The 22553-nt window shown below is 45.5% G+C and overlaps 1 protein-coding gene across 1 annotated transcript; it reads right to left on the bottom strand.

The window, feature by feature from the left end:
* Positions 1-14368: 14368 nt before the first annotated feature.
* LOC118237725 (polypyrimidine tract-binding protein 1-like) lies at positions 14369-16164 on the bottom strand. The gene is made up of 2 exons (XM_035450282.1): positions 15729-16164; positions 14369-15602 (listed from the first exon to the last, which is right to left on the bottom strand). The coding sequence occupies exons 1-2, from the start codon at positions 16162-16164 to the stop codon at positions 14437-14439; spliced, it is 1602 nt and encodes a 533-aa protein (XP_035306173.1). The 3' UTR covers positions 14369-14436.
* Positions 16165-22553: the final 6389 nt, after the last annotated feature.

Raw genomic sequence — 22553 nt, forward strand, 5'->3', positions numbered from 1 at the left:
ACTGACCTTGCCAGAGCCGAGATTGGTTATTGTTTTGAGAGAGAGAGAGAGAGAGAGAGAGAGAGAGAGAGAGAGAGAGGCAGGGAGGGAGGGAGGGGAGGGGAGGGAGGGAGGGAGGTAGAGGGACTGAGAGGGGGAGGGAGGGAGGGAGGGAGGGTAGGGACTGAGAGGGGAGGAGGGAGGAAGGAGAGAGGAAGGAGGAGGGGAGGGAGAAGGAGGGAGGAGGGGAGAAGGAGGGAGGGAGAGAGGGAGGGAGAGGAGGAGGGAGGAGAGAGAGAGAGAGAGAGAGAGAGAGAGAGAGAGAGAGAGAGAGAGAGAGAGAGAGAGCATTCCTGATTTGAAGAGGACCAACTGTGGCCACCTTGCTGGCAGAGGCAGGCCCCAAGCAGCCCTCTTTTCCTTAGGAAGGGCAGGGCGCTGCCCCGTGGAGATTCAGACACTTGGCCACAGCAGGTTCTCTGTAGTTTACATCTGGATCTTTCCCAGCCTAGAGACCAGTCTGCCCCCCACCCGGGCTACTGTTGTGGTTTGGAGGTGAAGTGGCCTCCAGGGACTCATGTGTTTGGACTCCCGGTCACCAGCTGGTGGCATTCGTTGAGAAGGCTGTGGAACCTTTAGGAGGTAGGGCCTTCGTGGAGAAGGTGAGTCCCCTGGAAGGGTCTTGAGGCTTTGGAGCCGGCCCCACTTCCTGAGTTTGCTCTGCTGCTTCCTGAGTACAGGTGAGATGCCAACAGCCAGCCTCCTGCTCTTGTTCCTGCTCCTCTTCCTGCCACCATTTCTTCTTCGCCAAGGTGGGATGTACCCTCCCCCTTCCTCCTTTATGGTTGGGTATTTGTTCTTAAGGAGTGAGAGAAGTACCCAGGGCAGAATGAGATGTGGAGGCCATTGCAATGCCAAACCCAGCCATGTAGCGTGCAGGGCTTCGAGATGGTCTGGGGGAGGAATATAGAAGAGTTTGCAACTTTGCATTGGAAAGGGCCTAGAATGCTCAAGGAAGATCTTCCCTGGCCATTCTGGTGGGAGTTTGGAAGGTCAGGATGCCGAGAGAAATCCAGGCAGGCGAGGCCCTGCTCGTGAAGTTTTGGAGGGGAGTAAGACTCCTCTGGGACCTGGGCTGGAAGCCATTTGTGCTAAGACCCCAGCCACATATTGCTTGTGTCCTGAGAAGTGGAGTCAGAAATTCAAAGTCATAGGCTACTTAGTTTGTCGGAGAAGCTTAGGGACAGGATAGTTTTCAGGTTGTGTCAAGGTTACTGCTCAATGCTCTCACACAGGTCTGCAGGGACAGAGAGCAATGAGTGGAGCAGATAGGGGTGAAAACTGTGCAGATTGTCAGGGAAAGAAAAGAGTTCAAAGCTACAGACCAAGCATGGCTGTCTTTGTCAGAGGAATTAGCCCCAATACAGGGAAGCATTGTGGTCTATGCTGGCACAGTAACAAAGGTACCAGGAGGGCAAGGCCCCGTGCCCATTGAAGGCCCCTGACCTGTAAAAGTGAAAATGGGTGGAAAAGGAGAGGCATGGATTAGAACACCACTGCGCGTGTCTCCTGCTGAAAGAGACCACCGCAGAGAGCCATTTTCTCTGTCTGAACCACCAAGGTGGACAGAGAGCACTACTGCTTTGGTCTCAGGGGACCATATGACATCTCAAACTGGTGTGGCAGCACACCCCACCTGGCTTTGCAAGCAGGCCAAACTGCAAGGTTAGAGGATGACAGCTTTGGGTCAAGGGTCCATGAATCCACAGAAACTAGGCAAAGTGTGGCAGGGTCATATCCCCACAAGGAGGCCCGGGGGCTGGTGCTGCAAGGCTGTGGACACAAAGCCTAATTTGCCACAGAGACCCCAGGATGTGGGTGATGCGGAGATAATGTGTGGATGCAGAGTGGAGCAAGCACAACAGAGGGGCTACATGGGCCCCAGTTGGATGTGGGGGTGGGGGAGGGCAGCTACACCAGACCTTTGAAACCAAGATGGTTCCTACAGGAGCCACAGATAAGTGACAAGAAGAGGCAGCATTTCCTGTCCTGGTTTGGTATGAGCTTTCTTTGCTGAGTCCCCATGTTTACTCTGTGCCATTGTGTGTTAGAAGTATATAAACATGTTTTTGATTTTACAGGGGCTCTCAGAAGAGACTCATACTGTTGATCACTATTGGAACTGTTAAAGACCATGGGTGCCTTTGAAATTGAAATGGGTATTGTTTGTATTTTGAAGTGGCCATGAGCCTGTAGGGGCCACAGAATGCAGGGGTTGGAATGTATAGGCTTGTGTGTTGAAACGCTTGTCCCTTGGCCCCTGGTGCCATTTTGGAAGGCTGTAGATCCCTTTGGAGCTGGAATGTGTCTAGAAGAAGCGAGTCAGCGGGTTTGGGTCTTGTGGTTCCATAGGCCAGGCCAACTGCTTTTCCTCTCTCTTCTCCTCAACTGCAATGCAGAGTGATCGGCCATCTCACACAACTGCCACCACACCTTCCCTGCTCCAGTCCACTGTATCCCCTCAGACAGCAAAGACAATAAACCTTTCTTGCTTTAAACCGATTCTTGCGAGTATTTGATCACAGCAGCGACAGGAAAAACTGGTTAGGCTACACACTCACGTTAACCACCTGATCTGGTTAACTGTGAGGCTGGGCTCTCCTCCAGGTGAACTTGCACTCCTGCTTGAGGACTTAGGACAGTGGTTCTCAGCCTGTGGGCCACGACCCCGGGGGGGGGGGTGGAATGGACCTTTCATGGGGGTCATCTAAGACCATCAGAAAACACAGACATTTACATTACAGTTCATAACAGTAGCAAAAACACAGTTAAGAAGTACCGATGAAAATCATTTTGTGGTTTGGAGTCACCACAGCATGAGGAACTATATTAAAGGGTCACAGCATTAGGAAGGTTGAGAACCTCTGTCTTAGGGAACTGGGAAATGCAGCAGAGTCTCAGAGAGAGAGACAGCTTAAGCTTTCAAATGCTATTATGTCAGCAATCGTTCCTCAAACTGCTTGTCGCTGCCCAGGTGAAAATAAGCGACAAGAACAGTGTCAGGCTTATCACTGTCAAGTTAAAGGTGAACCAGTGGTAGGGGCCCCAGATGACACAATGATGAAGACCAAATAGATGAGAGTAAATACTACCAGCTGTGCCTCCCTGACCCAACATTAACAAAAGCTAAAAGGTAAGTTCATGGTAATAAATGAGGTGAGCTATCTCCTGTCTTTCTGGACCGCACACGACAGCCTTTAGCCGATTGCATAGTTGACCTGACAATAACAGAGGGAGGTTAATTATTTGCTTCTCTGGTGGCCCAAGGAAGTGGAGCAGATTTTTGCATTTGAGGCTCAGGTGTTCCTAGGCAGAATGAAGAGTTCATGCCCCATATTAATAAATGCCCCAAGGGATAAATAAAGCTTTGGAGTACCTTCTCTCCTGGTGCCTCCAGCTTTGACACTCCAGGGTGGGTTTTTCTACTTGGGCTTTGTTAGATTAAAGCTCATTTATCCCTTCCTGTGCTCTCTGCCCCGTTCTTTCGGAAGGTGGAAGGCAATGCTGATTTTAGGCAACTTTACTCAATGACCAGGTATGATCCTGCAGATCTCCTGTAATCAGATATGGGTGCAGGGGCTCAGATAACTACTGATGCATTCACAGGGGCACGATACCCTGGCCCACTTGGTAGCCTGAGGCGCTCTCCTTCTCTCTCTTCCTCTCCATCTCCCCATGCCCCCTGCCCCCTCCACCTGGATGCCTATGCCTCTCCAGGTCCCAAATGTTTTAATTTTCCCTTCCCCCTCTCCGTGTGTTTTCTTTACACCAGGTCTCCACCTGCTTCCTCACCCACTCGTTCCCTTGCAAGGGGCTCCTCTGATGGCACCTTCTGACACCTAGGCTCTTGTAGTTTGACTTCTGTTGCTGTCATAAAACAACCTGACCAGAAGCAACTTGGGGAGGAAAGGGTTTGTTTGGCTTGTACATCCTGAGCAATCCATCATTGAGGGAAACCAAGGCAGGAACTTCACGTTCCCCGAGGTAGGAACTGAAGCAATTGCTGTGGAGGAATGCTGCCTGATGACTTGTTGCTCCTGGCTAATTGACCTTGCTCACACTCCAGGACCACCTGCCCAGGGATGGCACCACCTCCAGTGGACTGCGGCCTTCCACACCAATCATTAATGAAGAAAATGCCCCCACAGACCTGCCTACAGACCAGTCTGATGGAGACATTTTCTCAGTTGAGCTTCCCTCTTCTCAGCTGACTCTAGCTTGTGTCAAGTGCCCACAATACTAACTGACAGAGCTTCTTTCTAGAAGACTCCATTTCCTGGCCTCACCTCACTAAAAGCCATTTGAGCTTGCTGCCTGCCCCCTCTCCCTAGGCCTCTGCCGTTCTGGTTCATTCTCTCTCCTCATCCCCAGGATCCTCTTACCCCTAGAGCCACTCAGCTAACACTGGGGAGAACTCCTTCACCCATGTCTTCCTCATGCCCTGTGGCTCTGCTGAGGCCCTCTGCTGCTAGCTATCCTACTTAGGAACAGCCCCATAACTGAGTCTTCTTCAGGCCCTGACCCCTGCTGAGGTTGTGTTACACTCTCTGAGCATGCCAGCCTGGCACTTGACCTCCTTTTTTCCATCTCCCTTCCCAGCCAGCTCTGAGAGACCTTCCCCTGCTTGTCTGCCCGCCAGCATTTGGACTCACTGGCTGTGGCTGATTTGGGGGATACAGGCTTTCCCTGCTCTTCTCGTCTTTGTCCATGACCATTCTAGCCACTTCCCCATTTTGGTGTGGTTTTATGTTTGTTTGTTTGTCTGTCTGTTTGTTTTTGACTATAGCTGAAAGTCTTGCCTATGCAAGTTTTGGTCAGTAATATTTTATTTCTGATGAAATTAATATTTGTGTGTATCATCTTATAGAGCTCAAATGCCTTTGTACTGACTTTTTGTAGTATGTTTGCTGATTACCAAATCATTAAATATAGTCTTTCTGCCTATAGGCTTGATACATGGCTTCTTAACTTTACCCTATATACTTGTCCCACTAGACATCTATGTTAGTGACATGGCTAGATACAAAGTTATAATTGGGATGCTATAATTTTGTCAAAATAGACAAGTAGCAAATTGAAAGAAGTCAAAAATTTCTCATTGTTATAGTGGAATCCCTTGATATATAAAGGGGCATGGCATAGTTAAAGACTCCTCTAAACCATAGTTTAGCAAGGCCCAAAGCACACTTTAAGGGAAGCCTTCTTATTAATGGGACAGTATACTTCAGTGTGCTGCCCTCTTGAGTTGACACACCATTGAGAAGGATACTCTTCTGTACTGGTTGGGAAAAGGGAAAGACCACCAGGGATGCCCTTTGCCTTCATTTTGTCTCATGGATTAGCAGGTGTACAAAGCCATGGCACATCAGGAAGGAGTTGTCCCCAGGTAGCACTACATAATGCATTGGAAAAGATGCTCCTCTGCAGCAGGTAGGTAATGTACTGTGAGCAGCACCCTCCTACAATAAGTCGTGAAGAAGAAGAGTCCAGGGAAATCTCTTCTCTCATGCACTCTGCCTTTTCTTCTGTCTTCCAGAATTGTGAACTAGCCATCTATTCCCAGGAGCCACCTTTGTGACACATTTTCATTATTGAGAAAATTTGGGGGGCAGGCAGGTCTCTCAGTGTGTAAAACCAATTGTCACTAAGCCCATGACTTATCTGAAGCCCCAGAAGCCACATGGGAAAAGGAGAGCACTAACTCCCACATGTTGTCCTTTGACTTCTGCAGGCAAACCTTCACATGTGCACACAAACACACAGGCACATGGGCAGACATATGTGTGCTTGCACAGGGCACACAGACACACACAAAATAAATAATGCATGTAGCACAGAGATTTGAAGTTCCAGCTTCTGAAGAAAAATGTTTCACCTTTTCATATTTGACTGGGTAAATGGTGTGAAGGGTTTAGGCCTTCATAGCTCTAAAAGAAATCTGAGGGACTGGAGAGAAGTTTCAGAAGTTAACAAAGCTTGCTGTTCTTTAAGGGAACCATATTTTGTTCCTAGCACCAACTTCCAGCAGCTCACAATTGCCAATAAATACAGTTCCAGGAGATCTGATGCCCTCTCTATACTCTATGGGCACAAGCATAAGTGAAATACTGGCCAAAAATGAGAGAAAACAAAGTTATTGGAACACTACGTGATTAAACAGTGTCTAATACTATTAAAAGCAACAATTCTCCTTTGCTGCTAAGAGAACTATCATTAGCATGTGTTTGATTATGTTTATAGCTATAAAGTGCTTAATATGCAATGTACATGTTTTCTATGTTTCAAATATATTTTCAGGATTTTCATTAATATACAATAGGATGTTTTATTCTGTGTTTTGTGTTTTGTTGTAAGATAACATATCACTAAGAAGCTAAAGCTGACCTGGAGCTCAATATATAGCCAGTCTAATCGAAAATTTGTGTCAAACCTGCTGTCTCAGTCTCCCAAGTCCCTGGATTTCAGGAGTCAATCTATCCAATAAATTCCATATGTTATGTTTGTATAAGTGTGTGTGTGTGTGTGTGTGTGTGTGTGTGTGTGTGTGTGTGTGTGTGTATGAGAGAGAGAGAGAGATGGGGGAGACAGACCTGTATCTGTCAGTTTATGTGTGTGTTTGTTCATACATGTTTATGTATGTGTTGAGTGTGTGTGTGGAGTCAAGAATATAATCTAAGGTGTCCTTCCACAAGTACACTCTTTCATTCATCCTCTATTTTTCTTCTTTCATCCCTTGGTTTGTCTCTGACAAAGGGTTTCTCTATGACTGAGGACTTATTAAGTAGGTTTAATAGACCAAAGATCTGACTGTCTCTGGCTCCCAAGTGCTGGAATTACAAGCACCTACCAGCATACCATGCAATTTTAAATCTGCTTTTAGAGTATAAAACTAAGATTTTTCAAAGAGCAAAGCAAAAACAATGTATAGTCTGAGTCATCTGAACAGCCCTGTTTAATTAGGGTTAGTTCCAATTCCAGTGAAGCCATCTTCAGAAACTTGTTTCCAATATATGTGCTGGGAATTACTTTACATGAGTTTTTTCTCTAATAGTTACACTAACCAATTTCATGAATGTTCAATTGTGAATTTTTGTTCAGTAAAAAGTGTATGATTGTAGTTATATTCTTCTATATATACATATCCAGCAGCTATATCTCACCAACCCAGAAGATACTATAACTTTTGTGAATGACCTCCAACACAAATTCTTGAATCATAGAGCAAAATGCAGGTTTTGTTTTGTTCTCACTGTATATCAATTTGAGAACAAAATTTTATTTCTAAAAAAATTCTATTTTAGCATATTAAATCATTTTACAACAAAAATTTATTTTTGTGATAATCTTTTACATCTATCATAATCACTAAAATATTTGGTTTTTCAATTATATCTTAACTATTTAAAAATAACAATAGAAGGTGATAGGAAGGGTCATGGACAAAGACGAGAAGAGCAGGGAAAGCCTGTATCCCCCAAATCAGCCACAGCAAGTGAGTCCAAATGCTGGCGGGCAGACAAGCAGGGGAAGGTCTCTCAGAGCTGGCTGGGAAGGGAGATGGAAAAAAGGAGGTTGATGGAAAAATAGAGGATGAATGAAAGAGTGTACTTGTGGAAGGACACCTTAGATTATATTCTTGACTCCACACACACACTCAACACATACATAAACATGTATGAACAAACACACACATAAACTGACAGATACAGGTCTGTCTCCCCCATCTCTCTCTCTCTCTCATACACACACACACACACACACACACACACACACACACACACACACACACTTATACAAACATAACATATGGAATTTATTGGATAGATTGACTCCTGAAATCCAGGGACTTGGGAGACTGAGACAGCAGGTTTGACACAAATTTTCGATTAGACTGGCTATATATTGAGCTCCAGGTCAGCTTTAGCTTCTTAGTGATATGTTATCTTACAACAAAACACAAAACACAGAATAAAACATCCTATTGTATATTAATGAAAATCCTGAAAATATATTTGAAACATAGAAAACATGTACATTGCATATTAAGCACTTTATAGCTATAAACATAATCAAACACATGCTAATGATAGTTCTCTTAGCAGCAAAGGAGAATTGTTGCTTTTAATAGTATTAGACACTGTTTAATCACGTAGTGTTCCAATAACTTTGTTTTCTCTCATTTTTGGCCAGTATTTCACTTATGCTTGTGCCCATAGAGTATAGAGAGGGCATCAGATCTCCTGGAACTGTATTTATTGGCAATTGTGAGCTGCTGGAAGTTGGTGCTAGGAACAAAATATGGTTCCCTTAAAGAACAGCAAGCTTTGTTAACTTCTGAAACTTCTCTCCAGTCCCTCAGATTTCTTTTAGAGCTATGAAGGCCTAAACCCTTCACACCATTTACCCAGTCAAATATGAAAAGGTGAAACATTTTTCTTCAGAAGCTGGAACTTCAAATCTCTGTGCTACATGCATTATTTATTTTGTGTGTGTCTGTGTGCCCTGTGCAAGCACACATATGTCTGCCCATGTGCCTGTGTGTTTGTGTGCACATGTGAAGGTTTGCCTGCAGAAGTCAAAGGACAACATGTGGGAGTTAGTGCTCTCCTTTTCCCATGTGGCTTCTGGGGCTTCAGATAAGTCATGGGCTTAGTGACAATTGGTTTTACACACTGAGAGACCTGCCTGCCCCCCAAATTTTCTCAATAATGAAAATGTGTCACAAAGGTGGCTCCTGGGAATAGATGGCTAGTTCACAATTCTGGAAGACAGAAGAAAAGGCAGAGTGCATGAGAGAAGAGATTTCCCTGGACTCTTCTTCTTCACGACTTATTGTAGGAGGGTGCTGCTCACAGTACATTACCTACCTGCTGCAGAGGAGCATCTTTTCCAATGCATTATGTAGTGCTACCTGGGGACAACTCCTTCCTGATGTGCCATGGCTTTGTACACCTGCTAATCCATGAGACAAAATGAAGGCAAAGGGCATCCCTGGTGGTCTTTCCCTTTTCCCAACCAGTACAGAAGAGTATCCTTCTCAATGGTGTGTCAACTCAAGAGGGCAGCACACTGAAGTATACTGTCCCATTAATAAGAAGGCTTCCCTTAAAGTGTGCTTTGGGCCTTGCTAAACTATGGTTTAGAGGAGTCTTTAACTATGCCATGCCCCTTTATATATCAAGGGATTCCACTATAACAATGAGAAATTTTTGACTTCTTTCAATTTGCTACTTGTCTATTTTGACAAAATTATAGCATCCCAATTATAACTTTGTATCTAGCCATGTCACTAACATAGATGTCTAGTGGGACAAGTATATAGGGTAAAGTTAAGAAGCCATGTATCAAGCCTATAGGCAGAAAGACTATATTTAATGATTTGGTAATCAGCAAACATACTACAAAAAGTCAGTACAAAGGCATTTGAGCTCTATAAGATGATACACACAAATATTAATTTCATCAGAAATAAAATATTACTGACCAAAACTTGCATAGGCAAGACTTTCAGCTATAGTCAAAAACAAACAGACAGACAAACAAACAAACATAAAACCACACCAAAATGGGGAAGTGGCTAGAATGGTCATGGACAAAGACGAGAAGAGCAGGGAAAGCCTGTATCCCCCAAATCAGCCACAGCCAGTGAGTCCAAATGCTGGCGGGCAGACAAGCAGGGGAAGGTCTCTCAGAGCTGGCTGGGAAGGGAGATGGAAAAAAGGAGGTCAAGTGCCAGGCTGGCATGCTCAGAGAGTGTAACACAACCTCAGCAGGGGTCAGGGCCTGAAGAAGACTCAGTTATGGGGCTGTTCCTAAGTAGGATAGCTAGCAGCAGAGGGCCTCAGCAGAGCCACAGGGCATGAGGAAGACATGGGTGAAGGAGTTCTCCCCAGTGTTAGCTGAGTGGCTCTAGGGGTAAGAGGATCCTGGGGATGAGGAGAGAGAATGAACCAGAACGGCAGAGGCCTAGGGAGAGGGGGCAGGCAGCAAGCTCAAATGGCTTTTAGTGAGGTGAGGCCAGGAAATGGAGTCTTCTAGAAAGAAGCTCTGTCAGTTAGTATTGTGGGCACTTGACACAAGCTAGAGTCAGCTGAGAAGAGGGAAGCTCAACTGAGAAAATGTCTCCATCAGACTGGTCTGTAGGCAGGTCTGTGGGGGCATTTTCTTCATTAATGATTGGTGTGGAAGGCCGCAGTCCACTGGAGGTGGTGCCATCCCTGGGCAGGTGGTCCTGGAGTGTGAGCAAGGTCAATTAGCCAGGAGCAACAAGTCATCAGGCAGCATTCCTCCACAGCAATTGCTTCAGTTCCTACCTCGGGGAACGTGAAGTTCCTGCCTTGGTTTCCCTCAATGATGGATTGCTCAGGATGTACAAGCCAAACAAACCCTTTCCTCCCCAAGTTGCTTCTGGTCAGGTTGTTTTATGACAGCAACAGAAGTCAAACTACAAGAGCCTAGGTGTCAGAAGGTGCCATCAGAGGAGCCCCTTGCAAGGGAACGAGTGGGTGAGGAAGCAGGTGGAGACCTGGTGTAAAGAAAACACACGGAGAGGGGGAAGGGAAAATTAAAACATTTGGGACCTGGAGAGGCATAGGCATCCAGGTGGAGGGGGCAGGGGGCATGGGGAGATGGAGAGGAAGAGAGAGAAGGAGAGCGCCTCAGGCTACCAAGTGGGCCAGGGTATCGTGCCCCTGTGAATGCATCAGTAGTTATCTGAGCCCCTGCACCCATATCTGATTACAGGAGATCTGCAGGATCATACCTGGTCATTGAGTAAAGTTGCCTAAAATCAGCATTGCCTTCCACCTTCCGAAAGAACGGGGCAGAGAGCACAGGAAGGGATAAATGAGCTTTAATCTAACAAAGCCCAAGTAGAAAAACCCACCCTGGAGTGTCAAAGCTGGAGGCACCAGGAGAGAAGGTACTCCAAAGCTTTATTTATCCCTTGGGGCATTTATTAATATGGGGCATGAACTCTTCATTCTGCCTAGGAACACCTGAGCCTCAAATGCAAAAATCTGCTCCACTTCCTTGGGCCACCAGAGAAGCAAATAATTAACCTCCCTCTGTTATTGTCAGGTCAACTATGCAATCGGCTAAAGGCTGTCGTGTGCGGTCCAGAAAGACAGGAGATAGCTCACCTCATTTATTACCATGAACTTACCTTTTAGCTTTTGTTAATGTTGGGTCAGGGAGGCACAGCTGGTAGTATTTACTCTCATCTATTTGGTCTTCATCATTGTGTCATCTGGGGCCCCTACCACTGGTTCACCTTTAACTTGACAGTGATAAGCCTGACACTGTTCTTGTCGCTTATTTTCACCTGGGCAGCGACAAGCAGTTTGAGGAACGATTGCTGACATAATAGCATTTGAAAGCTTAAGCTGTCTCTCTCTCTGAGACTCTGCTGCATTTCCCAGTTCCCTAAGACAGAGGTTCTCAACCTTCCTAATGCTGTGACCCTTTAATATAGTTCCTCATGCTGTGGTGACTCCAAACCACAAAATGATTTTCATCGGTACTTCTTAACTGTGTTTTTGCTACTGTTATGAACTGTAATGTAAATGTCTGTGTTTTCTGATGGTCTTAGATGACCCCCATGAAAGGTCCATTCCACCCCCCCCCCCGGGGTCGTGGCCCACAGGCTGAGAACCACTGTCCTAAGTCCTCAAGCAGGAGTGCAAGTTCACCTGGAGGAGAGCCCAGCCTCACAGTTAACCAGATCAGGTGGTTAACGTGAGTGTGTAGCCTAACCAGTTTTTCCTGTCGCTGCTGTGATCAAATACTCGCAAGAATCGGTTTAAAGCAAGAAAGGTTTATTGTCTTTGCTGTCTGAGGGGATACAGTGGACTGGAGCAGGGAAGGTGTGGTGGCAGTTGTGTGAGATGGCCGATCACTCTGCATTGCAGTTGAGGAGAAGAGAGAGGAAAAGCAGTTGGCCTGGCCTATGGAACCACAAGACCCAAACCCGCTGACTCGCTTCTTCTAGACACATTCCAGCTCCAAAGGGATCTACAGCCTTCCAAAATGGCACCAGGGGCCAAGGGACAAGCGTTTCAACACACAAGCCTATACATTCCAACCCCTGCATTCTGTGGCCCCTACAGGCTCATGGCCACTTCAAAATACAAACAATACCCATTTCAATTTCAAAGGCACCCATGGTCTTTAACAGTTCCAATAGTGATCAACAGTATGAGTCTCTTCTGAGAGCCCCTGTAAAATCAAAAACATGTTTATATACTTCTAACACACAATGGCACAGAGTAAACATGGGGACTCAGCAAAGAAAGCTCATACCAAACCAGGACAGGAAATGCTGCCTCTTCTTGTCACTTATCTGTGGCTCCTGTAGGAACCATCTTGGTTTCAAAGGTCTGGTGTAGCTGCCCTCCCCCACCCCCACATCCAACTGGGGCCCATGTAGCCCCTCTGTTGTGCTTGCTCCACTCTGCATCCACACATTATCTCCGCATCACCCACATCCTGGGGTCTCTGTGGCAAATTAGGCTTTGTGTCCACAGCCTTGCAGCACCAGCCCCCGGGCCTCCTTGTGGGGATATGACCCTGCCACACTTTGCCTAGTTTCTGTGGATTCATGGACCCTTGACCCAAAGCTGTCATCCTCTAACCTTGCAGTTTGGCCTGCTTGCAAAGCCAGGTGGGGTGTGCTGCCACACCAGTTTGAGATGTCATATGGTCCCCTGAGACCAAAGCAGTAGTGCTCTCTGTCCACCTTGGTGGTTCAGACAGAGAAAATGGCTCTCTGCGGTGGTCTCTTTCAGCAGGAGACACGCGCAGTGGTGTTCTAATCCATGCCTCTCCTTTTCCACCCATTTTCACTTTTACAGGTCAGGGGCCTTCAATGGGCACGGGGCCTTGCCCTCCTGGTACCTTTGTTACTGTGCCAGCATAGACCACAATGCTTCCCTGTATTGGGGCTAATTCCTCTGACAAAGACAGCCATGCTTGGTCTGTAGCTTTGAACTCTTTTCTTTCCCTGACAATCTGCACAGTTTTCACCCCTATCTGCTCCACTCATTGCTCTCTGTCCCTGCAGACCTGTGTGAGAGCATTGAGCAGTAACCTTGACACAACCTGAAAACTATCCTGTCCCTAAGCTTCTCCGACAAACTAAGTAGCCTATGACTTTGAATTTCTGACTCCACTTCTCAGGACACAAGCAATATGTGGCTGGGGTCTTAGCACAAATGGCTTCCAGCCCAGGTCCCAGAGGAGTCTTACTCCCCTCCAAAACTTCACGAGCAGGGCCTCGCCTGCCTGGATTTCTCTCGGCATCCTGACCTTCCAAACTCCCACCAGAATGGCCAGGGAAGATCTTCCTTGAGCATTCTAGGCCCTTTCCAATGCAAAGTTGCAAACTCTTCTATATTCCTCCCCCAGACCATCTCGAAGCCCTGCACGCTACATGGCTGGGTTTGGCATTGCAATGGCCTCCACATCTCATTCTGCCCTGGGTACTTCTCTCACTCCTTAAGAACAAATACCCAACCATAAAGGAGGAAGGGGGAGGGTACATCCCACCTTGGCGAAGAAGAAATGGTGGCAGGAAGAGGAGCAGGAACAAGAGCAGGAGGCTGGCTGTTGGCATCTCACCTGTACTCAGGAAGCAGCAGAGCAAACTCAGGAAGTGGGGCCGGCTCCAAAGCCTCAAGACCCTTCCAGGGGACTCACCTTCTCCACGAAGGCCCTACCTCCTAAAGGTTCCACAGCCTTCTCAACGAATGCCACCAGCTGGTGACCGGGAGTCCAAACACATGAGTCCCTGGAGGCCACTTCACCTCCAAACCACAACAGTAGCCCGGGTGGGGGGCAGACTGGTCTCTAGGCTGGGAAAGATCCAGATGTAAACTACAGAGAACCTGCTGTGGCCAAGTGTCTGAATCTCCACGGGGCAGCGCCCTGCCCTTCCTAAGGAAAAGAGGGCTGCTTGGGGCCTGCCTCTGCCAGCAAGGTGGCCACAGTTGGTCCTCTTCAAATCAGGAATGCTCTCTCTCTCTCTCTCTCTCTCTCTCTCTCTCTCTCTCTCTCTCTCTCTCTCCCTCCCTCCCTCCCTCCCTCTCCCCTCCCTCTCTCCCTCCCTCCTTCTCCCCTCCCTCCCTCCTTTCCCCTCCCTCCCTCCCTCCTCTCTCCTCCTCCCTCCCTCCCCCTCTCAGTCCCTCTACCCTCCCTCCCTCCTCTCAGTCCCCTCCCTCCCTCCCTCCCTTCCTCCCTCCCTCCCTCCCTGCTCTCTCTCTCTCTCTCTCTCTCTCTCTCTCTCTCTCTCTCTCTCAAAACAATAACCAATCTCGGCTCTGGCAAGGTCAGTCCAGTGGCTTTTAAAGTGTCTTTTTGTCTAGTGTAGGAAGCTGTCTGCAGTGAGCCCAGCAGGGTCCTCTAGATGGTGATCCTGGAGAAGGAGACTCGCAGGTGGTGGTTCTGGCCTAGGAGGTGTCCATGCAGGTCGACCAGGGCCTGTATGGCCTCCTCTACAGAACCCATCCGGATCAGCGCCATCTTGTGGTCCTTTGGGAAGAACTTGAAAGCCTTGACAGAACCCCCACTGCTGGAGAAGAGTTTCTTGAGGTCTTCCTCCAAGACCGAGGTGGGGAGGTTGGAGAGGTGCAGGGTGGCAGAGGGCGGAAAGATGTTCTGGAAGTTCTTGGATCCGGGCTTCTTAAAGCGGTGCAGAGGGGAGTTGACATAGTCCTTGGTGAGGCCCTGGTCCTCCTTGCCCTCCCGGGGCAGCTTCACGCTCAGGTGCTTCGATGGCATGATGCACAGAGACTTGCCATGCAGCTTGTGCCCATTCAGGTGCTTCAAGGCCAGCTCAGCCTGGCACCCGTCTGCCATCTGTACGAGCGCATTCTCCTTCCTATTGTACAGGATCTTCACCCGCTGCACATTGCCATAGGCACCAAACAGAATAAAGAGACTTTGGGGTGTGACTTTCTCGGGGTTGAGGTTGGCAACCAGAAGGACAGCGTTCGCCCCACCTGGGGAGCCTGAGGTGACGACTGTGCTCTCTGCTGCAGCTGCGGCCGCTGCCACAACCACTTCTGGTACGGCCAGGGGAGCCAGCGCCTTGCACACTTCTGGCATGGCAAGGCCTGCTGCCACTTGAGAAAATGCAAAGGTGTGAGGTACTCCAGGGCTTGCATGTGGAGAAGCTGCGATCACGACAGGTGCACCGAAGGCTGTGGTCATTTTCTGGGCTGGCAAGGGCTGGCTGTCACCTGAGGGCAGGTCTGGGCGCGTGTAGTCACGGCTCTTTTCATTGTTGTACTTGACTGTGAGGTCAGTGAGCCCAGAGAAGGCAATGCGCAGTGTGCAGCAGGCATCGTAGATGTTCTGCCCATCCAAGAACAGCTTGGCACGCTGGGCACTCAGCGGGTGAGCATACTGTAACAGCACCTGGAACCGGCTGTTCTTAGAGTATATGATGATTTTCAGTACCGTGCCAAACCTGGAGAAGAGCTGGTGTAGCACTTCCAAGGTCACTTGATAGAAGTAGTTCTCCACAAGGATCCTGAGCACAGGGCTCTGCCTGGCCACTGCAGTCCCTGTGTCCACAACAGCGGCAGGGGTGGCTGAGGCCACATTTCCTGCCTGGTCTGAGGTCTCAGAAGCTGGCAGGCCTGTCTGGGCACCCACCTGAATGGAGGTATCTGCCTGGCCTAGCTGGACACCCAACTGGCTGGGGTCACCCAACTGGCTGAAGGCACCTGCCTGGCTGGAGGCACTGGCCTGGCTGGAGGCACTGCCCTGACTAGAGGCACCCACCTGGCTGCGGGGTCTGCTCACCTTGAGCTCCTTGTAGTGGGAGAACTGGATGTGGATAGGCTGCCCACGCAGCACAGGAGTCACCCAGGTGTAGTAGTTGACCATGGCGTTGGCGTTCTCCTCCGTGCTCATCTCCATGAGGGCCTGGTTCTTCCCCTTTAGTAACATTAGGTTGGACACCTTCCCGAATGGCAGCGCCAGACAGAGAACTTCTCTTTCGGTGACACTGTTTGGCATCCTGTGGATGTGGATCACTTTCGATGGGCCCTCAGTTCTCCTGCTATTTCTTTTGAACCTCTTGCTGTCAGTTTCCATGCATGCCGGGGGTGAGTTGCTGCTCATGACAGCAGATTGGTTCTGGACACAGGCAGAGAGAAGAGCTCCTGCGACCACAGCCCTGTACAGACTTCTGTGTCTAAGGCACAAGAGCAGAATTGCAGGAGATGGAGTGGAGGGGAGTGAATAGCCCAGCCCTCCTTCTTTGATACAGTGTTGGCTTGATTAGAATCATGTGACCACGGTGTTGAACACTGAGACACTCATTCTTACTATTCTGGAGCCCTCTCTCTCTCTCTCTCTCTCTCTCTCTCTCTCTCTCTCTCTCTCTCTCTCTCTGTGTGTGTGTGTGTGTGTGTGTGTGTGTGTGACTATTTACCTATGTCTCTGTCTGTCCCTTTCCCTCCCTCCCTCTCCGTCTCTGTGTGTCTGTGTGTCTGTATGTCTCTCCCCTTCTCTCTCTGTCTCTCTGTCTCTGTCTCTGTCTCTGTCTCTCTGTCTCTCTCTCTCTCTCTCTCTCTCTCTGTGTGTGTGTGTGTGTGTGTGTGTGTTGTGTTTGTGTGTGTGTTCCTCATGTATGATGGCTGGAATGAAGGAAGAAACACACATAGTTTCTCAAATCTTGTGGGCCTTAGCTTATGCATTTAGACCTCGAGCTATACTTTTTTCTTGAAAATGGCTATGCTGAAGTATAATATTCACTATTCAGTATTCAATATTGAGTATTGACATCCTGAGTTTCAAGCCCTGAGATTTGTAGTAGGTACCTGGAAACCTCTTTATATTAGACCGTAAATGTAGATCACATTCTTAACCACTGATTGCTATTCTCATTTTCCCTTGGGTTTGTGACCATTTTGTTTAGAAAGCATCATGGGTTATCTGTATTTTGCTGTGTCTCAGCAAAAGTGAGAGATAACGATGCTAAATTACAATGTTTTGAAAAGTAGTGGCCCTGGGCATTCTTCTCAAAGAGGCTATTGTACAGAGTGCAGAGTGGAGGAGGTACCAACATGTTCAGAGAGGACTTCTTGCTTTAGCTCAAGGACTCGAGTTGTAGGGAGAGACAGGATTTGGGGAAGGAGGCACAGAAATCTAAGGGACCCCTCTGCTGTGGAATTATTGAACTGATTCGTCTTTAAACTGAGCATGAGTTTTCAGAATGTATCCTATGTATTATCGGGTATCTGAAAAATGGGAGGGATTTTCATTCTGCTGCTAAGCACAACTCTTTGTCCTTCAATTCACTTGAGCATTTTGGGCCTTTTCCATCTCCCAGCATGTTAACGAGGGCTTAGTTCTGGATGGTAACCACAATTCCATCACACCAGAGTTGCTGAGAGGTGGGGGTGTTTACTCACTTCTGATACACTCTGCCTGAAAAGCACCCACTGCAAACAGGACTCACATAAAACACACATTCTCAAACCTAGCAGTGTTCCCTTGCAAAATACAAGATGGAGTAGAATCCTGTGTCCTTGTCTTTTAAAAACGAGACCTGTATGATGACCAAAATACTAGTGAGGTGACACTCAGAGTGAATGAACAGATAGAGAGTAGTACAGCTTTGAACAGTGCCAGTCATTTTCAATATAATGGTTGTTGTGATGAGCACACAGATGGCTTTGGCTTGTACACCTACAAGCGTGTGGTCGCTTTGCTAAATACAGATGATTTTGCTTTCACATGTGTGCACTGTTCTTCTTATGCCTCACTTTAGTAAAAGAAATGCTAGGGCAAATGCCAAATTGTACTAAATGTGTAGAAACTCTACAGAACCTAGGGAGCTTATTGCCTGTTTAAAATCTCAAATTCCAGGAAAGGCACCTAGTCTCTGTTTTGTGAGTCAAATGAGCTGGACTGACCTGAGCCAGTGCTTGGGATTTTTCCTTCTGACAGGTTTGTTTATGTTCTGCTACAGAAATGCTGCTTTCTTGGATGAAGAGTCCCTTCCTCAGACGATGTTGTGTTTCTACATGCAGTTTTTTATATCAGTTCCAAACCATTTGCTCATGGGAGCTTCAGAGATCATAGATAGTGATGCAAAAGGGTTTCAACAAGTTTACATCTGCCAATGTTATCAATCTGAACTCCAAGTTAAAAATTAATTTAGGATTCGGTGGATTTGATGTTACTGAATCTTAGAGCTTTGATCTGCTCCATTTCTACACTCCCCCCTGGGACTCTGTGTCCCCTAAGAGGTCTTACATTTCGTGGCCAATAGAAAAGAAAAACTTGATGTCAAATGCCCTCAGAGCCTTCTCCCAAATAAAGATATACCCTGCACAGAAAACATTTTGTCATAACCTAATCCTAGCTGGAGAATGGGTATTCTGCCCGTGTCAGTCACTTCAAGCTACCCAGACTCATCTAAGTAATCAACAGTCTGCAGAAGTCACATCACAAGGAAATCACAGGAGAACACTGTAGCCAGAGCAAGAAAAGTAAGCAGAAAAAGACTATTGAAGAGCACAGTCCAGGACAATAATCTCTCCCCCAGAGAATCAGCCATGATACCTTGACAGGTCTCTGCCCCCACAGCAGCACTGACCTGGGCCAGTGTTTGGGTGACTTTTGTTTTCTCACAGGAGTCCATGCAGTGCAACAGGGTGGACTGAACTGTTCGAAATGCTCATTGAGAGAGAGAATACAACCCAAACTACCTATAATCAGACATCCAGGAAATCTGTCACTGATGAGTAAATGAAAGTTTTTTAAACTTAAAAAACTATCTCAGAGACTGGCCCTGGAAAACTCTTAAGAGACTGGAGAAAACAATAGTGCAAATCAAAATGTTGCATTTCCATAAAGGCAATCATGGATCAGATTGAGATAAATGACATCTTTAATATTTTATATGTTTTGTGTTCTAATTCTGTGTTACTGAACAATGTATAGTGTGTTTGTAGCTTGTGAATTTGTGAAATTAATGTCAGGAACATACAGAGTATTTAGCAGCACTGTGCTATTAGGTACCATTACTATGAATTAAGTGATGCACTGTTATTTGCTTGTGGACTTAAATATATATATTTACGTGTCTTAGTTAGTGTTAGTATTCTATTGATTTGATGAGATACCATGACTGAGACAATTTCTGAGAGAAAAAGATTTAATTTCACACTTGCTTACAGTTTCGGTGGGTTAGTCTAATATCATATTTGGGATCATCTTTCCAGGCATGCAGACATGGTGCTGGTGGAGTGAGTTGACACCATTACTGAGACAATTTCTAAGAGAAAATATTTAAATTGGGGCTTTCTTTCAGTTTCAGTGGATTAATCTAATATCATCATTGTTGGGTTCATGGTTAGGCATGCAGGCACCAATAGTGGTGAAGGAATAACTGAGAGTCTTACATCTTAATCGTCAATTTGTTGGGTGGGCAGAGACAGAAATGTACACTCTTAGATAGAGACAAAAGGAGACTTGGTGTTGTGTGGCCATTATGATCCTCATAGCCCAATCCAGTGACATACCTCTTCCAACAAGAACACACATCCTCTAATAAAGCCACATATCTTCAACCTTCTCAAAGAGTTCCACTAACTGGGGACAAAACATTTAAACATGTTTGTCCATTGTGACCACTCTTATTCAAACTACCAGAAAAAAACCCAAGGGAAATCACAAGAAAAGTTATTTTAAAATAGTGCAACAAATATTCTAGAAGTGTCTCTAATGGAATCACATAAAATGTTCAATTAAAATCAGAAGATCTTAGACTAGAGAGATGGTCAGTAGTTAAGAACTCTGTTCTTGCAAAAGACTTGGGTTCAATTCTCAGTATCCACATGGTGGATCACAACTGTCCATAATTCCAGTTCTACAACATCCAGGATACACATACATACATGAGAGTAAAACATTCATATGTAGCATAAAATATTTAAATCTAGAAACAAAATAAAACCAGAGGGTCAAAATTGGAGCAATCAGAAACAAAGAAAAATGGAAAAGAAAACATTTGCTTGTGGCTGTGATTCATGTAGATGAGATTACAACAACACTCACTTAAAATGGATATGATATAGGTACTCCCTATAAGCCACTAGCATTCTGGGTGGAGTGTGAAAACCAATTATAATTGTTATGTAAGTCATTCATAGTCAATACAGCATTTGTTGTTGTTTTAAAAAAGTATTAAGAAAGACTCATTCCAAAAAAATTGTAATGGGTGCATTAATTGCAAATGAATCAGATGTCACATCAAGAAATGACCAGTAAGAAAGATAAACATTACACAGTGACAAAGGGGTCAATCCTCCAAAAGGACATTATATTCCCAAACATGTGTCCCCCAATGACAGTGTTAGAACATGTGAGACCAATCTTGGAGAATAGCATGGGAAAGTTCCCAGTGGTAATGGGAGACCTCAATTCTCCTTTGTCAGTTATTGGTAAATCAAGGAAGGAGATGATGAGAAATCAGGTATATAATCTGAAGATCATAGGCAGTATTCTCAATCTGCTTAATATCCAAACAAAATAGGATCCTAGTATCGCAAGGCAACAAGAATCAATTGCAGAAAGTTCATTCTTGGACACAAAATAAATTAACAAATAGAATAAAAGAAATGTAAAAGACATTTCAAACCAGTTTTAAAATATCAGTCGCATGGAGATGGAATATAAATTGCTACAAACACATTCAGGCATACACACACACCACCCAACTAACCATATCCATATATTATATGAAATCTTCACTGAAAGTTATCATCAACATATGACTTAAGTAACTTTAGAAATAATAAAGTTTGTAAGGATAAAGACAAAAACTTATGCACTATGTGATCATGAACTAAATTTTTGCCACAAGGAAGAATTTTAACACACTGGCACCTTTGAATCTTTCACAAGAATTAAGAAACTAAAAGCATGGTAAACAAGGAGTAAGAACTTCTATAATAGGCAGTGGTATGGATAATAAAGTATCAAAGGGCAAATCACGTAAGCTTCTTATAAATATTCAGGATAACTTTCAATAAAATTTGTAGTATCATGTCCATACCACACACACACACACACACACACACACACACACACACACACACACACACTATCATTCTTTCCACTAATGAAGACTAGGGAGCACTATAGCCTGGTAGAAATAATCGCAAGTAATTCACAGTGATTGGTTATTAATTGCTCCTTACAATAAAAAGAACTAGAGATGTATGGTGACTGAAAAAGGGGTAGTTTGGTCCACACTTCTACTACACTCATCCTTACCCTTTCCTCTTTCTTGTGGACCTAATTTGCTAAACATTCCACTCGAATGTTCTCTTACATTCACAGAAGCTCTTCACTAGGTTCCTCTTCTGACATCAGTTTACCCAGCTGAAATTAGTGAACATAAGTGCTGCTGCTGTTTTGTACCCTGAATTGTTACACTTGTCTCTGTGGCCAGATAACTTCCAGGAAAGCAGCTTTGACAAGACAGACATCTACATAAGTCTGTTTCTCAACTCTCTCACTTGATCTTTTGGGGGATAGAGTACAAATGGGCATGAGTTAAACTCCTTTTGGTGGCTTATATATTTACTACTCATTTTGATTATTTTTTTCAGAACTTTCAAATTGAAGAACTTATGGAACTCAAAGGGAAAAAACACTAATGTGAGAATCCATTATAGCTCAAATATTTATTTATCTATTGTTTATTTACTTATTTTTGTTTTTCAACACAGGGTTTCCCTGGTAGGTAGCCCTGCCTGACCTAGAACTAGCTCTGTAGACCAGACTGGCCTTGATCTTGGAGATCCATCTGCCTCTGCCTCTGCCTCTGCCTCTGCCTCTGCTCTGCCTCTGCCTCTGCCTCTGCCTCTGCCTCTGCCTCTGCCTCTGCCTCTGCCTCTGCCTCTGCTTCTGCCTCTGTCTCCTGAGTGCTGGGATCAAAGTTGCATGGCACCACAACCAGCTACCTCAAATATTAATATAGTCATTAAGGATTTAAATGTAAAGGACAAGCGTGTCAATAGTATAATGTGCTGAACCGTGAACTATGAGTATTATGTAGATGTGTATTTAAAAACTGAATGAATTTATTCATTGTAAATTAAGAGCCAGTAAAAACTTAAATAAAAAATATAAAAATACTTCTGAAACTGAAAAATTAAATGTGTATTTTATTGTCTGTCATTTATATCTCAAAGAAACTTCAAAAGTATGCTTTATTAATTAAATATCCAAAAACTTTAGCTTGACCTTATTCAACATTAGAGGGTACCAGTAGATTTCATCAGTTATATTTAGTTTTCTGTCCTACCAACTGAATAATCTCCCTGTGACAATGTTTTTTCTCACACATATTATCCAGAGGGAAGGAGTGTAATAGATGGAAACTCCTTCTCAGAGTTCACTGCCTACTGAAATGGTGTAAAATAACCCAAGAAACTACAATCAATTATTATATAAGTTTTTATTTTAGGTGAAATTCAGGATCGCCTTAA

The sequence above is a fragment of the Cricetulus griseus genome, chromosome X (genome assembly GCF_003668045.3).
Source record: "Cricetulus griseus strain 17A/GY chromosome X, alternate assembly CriGri-PICRH-1.0, whole genome shotgun sequence".
Lineage (NCBI taxonomy): Eukaryota > Metazoa > Chordata > Mammalia > Rodentia > Cricetidae > Cricetulus > Cricetulus griseus.

Bases quoted from the DNA above. Each gene is read 5' to 3' on its own strand.
- LOC118237725 (XM_035450282.1), bottom strand. From the start codon at position 16,164: ATGAGCAGCAACTCACCCCCGGCATGCATGGAAACTGACAGCAAGAGG. The intron at 15,603-15,728 runs GTGTCCAGCTAG...TTGTGGACACAG, and splicing joins GGGTGACCCCAGCCAGTTGG to GGACTGCAGTGGCCAGGCAG.